Source organism: Haliotis rufescens, unplaced genomic scaffold, assembly GCF_023055435.1.
Source record: "Haliotis rufescens isolate VD_foot unplaced genomic scaffold, xgHalRufe1.0.p SCAF_85, whole genome shotgun sequence".
In the NCBI taxonomy this organism is placed as follows: Eukaryota; Metazoa; Mollusca; class Gastropoda; order Lepetellida; family Haliotidae; genus Haliotis; species Haliotis rufescens.
Genome location: NW_025964378.1, coordinates 1257991 through 1266169, shown reverse-complemented (window position 1 = coordinate 1266169; position 8179 = coordinate 1257991). Strand labels below are relative to the sequence as shown.

The 8179-nt window shown below is 36.3% G+C and overlaps 1 protein-coding gene across 4 annotated transcripts in view; it reads right to left on the bottom strand.

Moving 5' to 3' along the window:
• Window positions 1-3105: 3105 nt before the first annotated feature.
• The window catches only part of LOC124146908 (protein cycle-like), a 126609-nt gene continuing 121535 nt past the window's right edge, over window positions 3106-8179 (bottom strand). For all 4 annotated transcript variants that reach the window (XM_046517464.2, XM_046517465.2, XM_046517462.2 and 1 more), the window contains 2 exons: window positions 8044-8097; window positions 3106-6042 (listed from right to left, as the gene is read on the bottom strand). In XM_046517464.2, coding sequence (XP_046373420.2) covers window positions 5861-6042; window positions 8044-8097 — 236 coding nt within the window. In that variant the 3' untranslated portion in view covers window positions 3106-5860. The remainder of the gene's footprint in view (window positions 6043-8043; window positions 8098-8179) is intronic.

The following is an 8179-nucleotide window of genomic DNA, read 5'->3' as shown; positions in this document are numbered from 1 at the left end:
ACATATGGATTCTCTTGCGAGAGCATGTCACCGAATGTTGACGATTGGACAAAGAATGATTTAGCCAGGGAAATCACGTGTTCAGTGCGTGTAGGTCGACTGGCATGAAAAGTGGGACCCAGAGAGTTGTGAGGTGGCCTTTGTGAGTCTAGGTGTGTTCGGGTGTACTGTTTTGTTAGAAGCTGGGAACCATGGTTTGAGGCACATTTCCCCTCAGGATCGAAAGAAGAATGAGAAATGCATAGAGTGAGATAGGATAAGTTCAAAAATATGTTTCTTCCATGAATACATTAAACCTGTTGACAGGCATCACTATGGTTAGTGGTTAATGTCATCACAATGGTTGTATTAACATATCATTGAACACAGTGGTGACAGGTGGGATTCAAATACATATTGACAGATGACGCACACATGAATATTTGCATATTCCACGTATTAAGAGTCCTGTATTCAGTGTTCCCTAATGCTCTTAAACACATCACCTTTTCTTTTTCATTTCAAACTTCTTTTGAAGGCAACACTAAATTGTTTTTAAAAAAATCATTGAACATTAAAATATGTATTGCGGGTGTTAAACAAAACCCTTTGATATCCTATTCAACATTAAAAGCATTGCCTTATAAAATTGTCATGTCAAGATAATTTTACTCTCGTGTAAGTTGTATGTTTAACAATGAATCTGAAGCCATTAACAATAATCATCATATGCATTAACAATAATCATGAAATCACATAAATATAAAATTTGTCATTTTACAAACTAAATAAAATCACTTTAACATAAATATAAACCTTTGACTCCTATTTAACTTCAAATCTATTGTCATTATTTATGTAAGTACAATAAATTGTTATGTCAAGAGAATATTCCGCTCTTGTAAGTGTTTAAATATGGATCTAACAACACAGTACTCATTCATATATATTAGTAGTTATCATGAAAACACACATATATATATATATATATATATTACACTAGTCATAATAAAACAAACTAAAAATTCATGTTCCAGCCCGTCCTCTGTCATCATGTGAGTCCCAAGAACTTGGTTCCAAAATGTACCAAATGTTGGCACCAAAAGATCCAAGGAATTACAGATTTTTAACATTTCTTATCAAATGCCTGGTTAGAATTTTCTTAAACATGCCCTATTATTCAGAGGAAGATGACATATATTGTACATTAAACAACAACGTAACAGTAGGACGAGATTGCCATTTACAAAATCATAAAATAAAAAATATACAAATCTGAAGTCTTTTTATTTAACATAAGACACAAGACTGTCCCATCCCGAAGTCAGGAACACAATAGGTCATATATAAACAACACACTGCTCAGGACACTTATATATACTTAAAAAACTCTGAAGGCCTCAAAATATATATTACACAGAAAATATTCTTATCCACACGGATATTCTATACATTGAATTTTTTATCAAATTTGGATATTTTGTCGTTGATAAAATGGGGTGGGAATGGTATAAATCCAAAATATCCTTGTAATATTGACATATGCAATATTCTTAAAAATACTATTCTGGGTCTTTGATTGTCATACAGAAACATAATTATCGTTGTTTCGAACATCTTTCACATTAAAACACTTCTAAGGAACACTCAAGGAATCCAGTTAAAGTCTATTGCCTTGATCTGTGAAAACACAACGTCAGGCCACACTTCACTTTTTTTCATTTTAAGGTTAACAGATTTGCCCAACCAACAAAATGGTCATGATTGGTCGAAATATAAAGAAATTCTTTTTGAAGCTCAATATTAATGTATTCTATTTGGCATGAACTTGTGAGGCTTTGTTCCTTTTTTCTTTTCTTTTTTTGCAGTTGCCAGCCTCTATATACAATGCATTTGAAAATTGTCATTTAAGAAGTTGCTAGTTACTAATTTTGAATGATGTTTGTAGAATCTTTTTATGTTTCAGGATTTCTATGGTATGTACTGTAAGCTGTTCATACTCCTAATGATTGTTCTGCACCTTGACAAGACATTTTACTGACCTCAACAAACATTTTATTGACCTCAAAAAGAAATCTATTGACATTAATAAACATTTTATTGACCTCAATAAACATAATATTAACTTCAAAAAGCAAACTATCGATTTCAATAAACCAAGTATCAACATCAATTAAATTGATTTACTAAGGCACTTTAGATCTCATTTATCTCTATCACCAAACAAGTATTTTTGCAAAAGCCGTCATAAAGCTGGAATATATCTGGGTGCTACATTAAACAACAAATAACCAAACCCAACTGAGTAGATAGGCCTTTCGAAATTTGTGTTTTGAAAGCTTTTCAAATGTCAACAAAAACCTTCAATGAATTTAGCTTGCCTTTTAACATTTTCACATTTTGTTTCAACATCGCTAATCAGAAAATGGTATAAAATTATATGGAACATATTTCTGTTCAATCACTATGTGATCATGATGAATCTTTTAGTAGAACATGTATATGATAACAAATATTATTTTGTGTGTTTAAGAACTGTATGCTACTAAGCATACATCATGCATGCTGTATTAAGATCAGGGTTGTATCTAAACTAAATTCCTATGGTAAGCCAATTGTTGAAAACATTTTGGGGGTCAAAATTAAATTCTGGAATATTCTAACATTACATTCACTAAATTTTCAGCTAAACAAAGCATGAAACCTTTTTCTCTTTCGTGGTCATTTTCTCAGTGAAGTAAAAAACATCTTTGCACAGCTTATAAATATAATAGTTAAAACTTGAATCGGGAACAGATTGGAAATTGCTACTTATATCTGCTGTAACCTTGCACCGAATTTTGGCATCTGAGAACATCAAAATAAATTCCTGCAGAAAGTCTCCTTAATGAATGCACATCTGCCTTGTCCAACTGAAACATTTCATTGAAAGTTTATTTCCACATTGAACAGAATGTCTGTTACGTCATGGCCTGTCAGCTTAATAATGTTTGTTTTTTAATGCCACACTCAGCAATATTCCAGCTATATGACTGCGGTCTGTAAATAATCGAGTCTGGACCAGACAATGCAGTGATTGACATCATGAGCATCAATCCACACAATTGGGATCGATGACATGCATCAACCAAGCCAGTGAGCCTGACCACCTGTTCCCTTTAGTCGCCTCTTAAGACAAACGTAGTCGCCTTTTACGGCAAGCATGGGTTGCTGAAGACCCATTCTAACCCGGATCTTCGGGGATTCAATAATGTAGAAGAGTTGGTGCAGGTCATGGTCGTTTACAATATTGATAGGTGGAACCTTTAACTAGGGTTGTGACATCATTATGTCATTGAATCTGCTGTTCGAACATTGGATCAGTGGATCCAAGCATAGCCAAGGGATGCAACTCTGGACAGCAATTTGTTGGACCACAGACTTCTGGGCAATGTGTGTAACATCCCTTTAACTGAGATCAAACTTTTATTTTAGGGACTCTAGTTTTCTATACAATCTGTACTTGGAATAAACATACTTGCATTTTCATTGAAAACTAACCTGTCCTTTTTGTTGAATTTTAACTGAAAAAGAACCCCAAGAAAACCTAAAGCAACCTGTCAGTACATGAATCAAGTCTTACTGCATTGTGAATGGATAATCCGATGAGCATGAATTTCAGTGCATAGAACAGCAATGGTAATCATCGACTTCTTGGTTCTTAAAGAAAACCTTTTGTATGTGAATAAAATAGGAAACAAGAGAAGAAATTTGATGTGACTTATGTTGAAACTAGGCCAGACGTATGTGTTTTCTATGTAGCCTAACTTCAAAAGAATGAATGAAATTATAAATGCATTTACTTAACATGTTTAACAAGATTTTGTTTGTATTTATCTTATGATTTTTTTAAAGAAAAATTATCATCAAATCAACATTACAACATCTCTATGTTGGCATTTTGTCAGGAAAATCTGTTTACTAAGAATTTAAATTGATGCCTGATGATACTTTTATAAAATATGAGTTCATAAAATCTGGATACATTTCAAATATGTACATGATACAGTTATATTAAATATGTCTCAACAGAGGCATATAAATATATATTCAGACAAAACACAACAGATCAAGGATAAATAAATTATTTTTGTGTCTCAAGGATTTCAAAGCAACAAATATCATCTAACTGAACACCATGAACAAAGATAGGCAATACACATATTCAGGCACAATAACATTGTCAACAATACAGGTATCTTTTATAACTTACAATACTATACAAACTGTTCATGTGACCATTATATACACTTGAAACATAACAGTCTATCACGATCTCATCACTTCATCAACAAGTCCTTTGGAAGGCAAAACAGAGTTCAATAAATTCAAGACACAAGCTCCTCTGGACATCACAGAACCATGCTCAACATATTTGTAGTTGGCGGCCATTATTCCACTCATGTTCTTTCCAGCTGTACAGTGAGCATATTCACTATTGCTGTTATTGGCCTTTAACTGGAATAGGGTTTCAACATGCATACCGTGAGTTTAACACACATAGGAATGAAGGCTTAACATCAGATGACAGTCTATATAAGGCTGATTTTTGCACAAGAGAATGAACTCATCTTTCACCAGTCGCAAGTAACACAAAACCTGAGATATCTTGTCATATTTTCAAAAATCCAAGTGCTAATGACATATTTCATCACCTATGCACAAATGAATGTGACCTTGTTCAATTACACATGATACATCAGAGCAAACAATCTTGTCATAGAGTATAATTCTGAACTTCCAGGGTTCTGTGGTCCTCATTTCTTCACCAAACACACAATTTATCACTGAGCTGAATTGTCCAAGCACCTCTTCCTCAACATATACAATGCTGATAAGACATCTTGATTTACTTCATCTCACCACAACATCCAACCAAGTGGATGGAGACAACCGTTGGCGCTTCAATCAGCTCTTTTTGGAGGCTGTCCAACAGCCAATGGCATAAGGGTTCTATGACCTTTGACCCAACATTTCTCTGTCTCAGAGGTGCCTTTTTTCATCAAACATCTGTAACCAACAACTGTAACCAACATCTGTAACCAGCATCTGTCATCACTAAATGAAACCCAAATCTGTAACCAGTGGTTACATAATGGTTCATGAAACGGTGACCAGTTCCTATACAACTGACTTCTCATTCCTTAACAAACAACAATAGTTGAGTTCTAGGCACAAAATAATGAACAGTTCTTCTTTCATTTCAAACTGACTGAAAATGAAGCTGTGTCATTCATTTCTCATGGTTGATGCTTTTGCTTTTGCTATGGTATGTGACCATTGTGACACAAATACAACAGAGACTTGCTCTAGCCGCTGTGCTCACTACCATATTCAGAGAAGGCATTGTTCTGAAAGATTTCCTCACTGCCATGAAGATTAAGTTTGGATGATGTCTTTACAAATCATCCATGTCAGAATCAAATCAAAGAAAATAGTTTATCTGGCACTTCTGGATGAATTCCTCACTACCATTATCTTAGTGAGGATAGATGAGAACATACCTCCTCCGGCACTTTGGAATAATTTCTTCACAACCTTCTTTCTGCAAATTCAAAATGGAGGCAGTTAAAACTGTCCTTAAGAAATGAAATGGCCAAGTTTTGATTTTTTAAAACAGTATTACAAAAACAAAGGCATTTCCCTTTCATCTAATGCACCAAATCAGATCACAATGTCCCATTCCTTCGACCACCTGGAGATTTTTTAGCCCTGTGTTACGATCTGTCTTTGTTTAGGTACAGAATCACCGGTAGGGTGCACAGTAGGCGTCTTTACCCACAATTCCATTTCCATGATGGCCTCAGGCATGTCCACACGTCATAGCTATTAAACTACTTCATCACAATGGCCAGGGAAGATTGTTAAAGTCTACAGGGCCCCCAAGACCAGCATCTGCTTCTAGTAAACTCATGAGGAATGCAAGTGCAGCTTCATCATTGTTGTCTGTGCTTGGGTTCTGTCGCTTGTCTTCATCCTGCTCCTGGATGACGTTGGCAAACAGCACAGAGTCATTGGAAGTGGCTGAAACAGGACAGAGAACTCTTGGTAAAAAAATCAATAAGTAGTTTTGTCTTTTTGTTTGTTGTTTAATGCCACACACAACAATATTCCAGTATATGACGGCGGTCTGTAAAAAATCAAGTCTGGGCCAGACAATTCAGTGACTGATATCTTGAGCAGATACATGCTAGATAATAATAATTCATTTGAAAATTCACGTGTCATATGATAAGTTTTTTGACACCTGCATGTGTAATATGTGTGAGTAACTGCACATATCATATGAATAGTGTTTGAGTAGCTGCATGTGTGATATGAATAGTGTCTGAGTACCTGCATATGTGACATGAATAGTGTTTGAGTAGCTGCATGTGTGATATGAATAGTGTCTGAGTAGCTGCATGTGTGATATGAATAGTGTTTGAGTAGCTGCATGTGTGATATGAATAGTGTCTGAGTACCTGCATATGTGATATGAATAGTGTTTGAGTAGCTGCATGTGTGATGTGAATAGTGTTTGAGTACCTGCATGTGTGATATGAATAGTGTCTGAGTACCTGCATATGTGATATGAATAGTGTTTGAGTAGCTGCATATGTGATATGAATAGTGTTTGAGTACCTGCATGTGTGATATGAATAGTGTTTGAGTACCTGCATGTGTGATATGAATAGTGTCTGAGTACCTGCATATGTGATATGAATAGTGTTTGAGTAGCTGCATATGTGATATGAATAGTGTTTGAGTACCTGCATGTGTGATATGAATAGTGTTTGAGTACCTGCATGTGTGATATGAATAGTGTTTGAGTAGCTTCATGTGTGATATCAATAGTGTTTGAGCACATTCAGATCTTCGGGTGACCCAAACCTGTCAGTTCTAACATTGACAAGGATTCCCTGAGCTTCATTCTTGTTCTTAACATCTAGAATTGAACTTATGCAGACAGATGGGGTAAAATAATGGCTATTGACACAATTCACTTCTTATACACAGGAGCATCTGCTCTTATTCTCTGGAGCAATATATCCCCATACTATTACAGATAATACCCTGTACCCTTTCAGCACCATAGCTTCGTCTCAGAAATGCTGTCACCACCTCTATCGCTCCCATTTCTGACTGAGCAAAGGGGGGCATGGGTAATCCAGTGTTGCGTCCATTGGCATGCCGAAAACCTATGATTATGGGTTCAAATCCCAGTTCGCCCCCATTATGTTTCTAGGTTTGTCAGCACCATACCCGTGCTCGTGGGTTTCACCGAAGTGGTAAAGACCTGCATCACTTCGGGCTTTCCTCCCACATTAGGCTGACACCAGCGATATAACTGGAAAAGTGGCGTTAAACCAAACTCACTAACTCAGCAAAGAATTTCTCTTGCTCACGAGAGTAATGTAATTGGACAGGTCTGCTCAGCATAGTGTCATTCAAATCAGGCTCCAAACAGAGCAATAGTAGCACATCCTTCCAGAGTGCTTTACAAAACAGAATGGAAATGATAACCTATGTATAGTCTGGAAGGTAATTTAAGGTACCGACCAGTAGTAAACCAGACCAGATCACGGGTGGAACGAGCACTCATTGTAACAGCCATCTGCATAATGCTACCCCTGCATCACAGGGCCATATGACACAGTTGAACCAATCAACTCAACTCGAAAGGGTGCACGGGAATCACGCACACACAAATATGGTGTTAGCGTTGGGTGTTTCAACGTGCATGATTCCCGTGAACACTTTCGAGTTGAGTTGATTGGTTCAATCCACCCGTGACGAACAGGTCTGGTTGTTGATGAAATATAGTGATAGCTAAATAGACAGATTTTTATTCATGCACCGAAAGTCTTTAAATGTAATATCCAGTTATGTATGACTGTTTTATAATCTCATACCAACTTTTACTGGAGTAGGTGCGATAGTTTTTCAGATATTGTAGTAAACATCGGTACCTTAAATTACCTACCAGACTATAATTGAGGACAATATGAGTGTAAACATGGCACCTTGGCCTGGCCTACTTACCTGGCTGTGACTGAGTGTGAGTGCTCAGCCCATTCAATGTTGTCGGCACACAAGCTGAAAGAAAGGAAACATCTTTATTTGCTCTGGATACTTCAAGATCAGCGTCTAATAAAGAATCATAAACCCACACATTGGG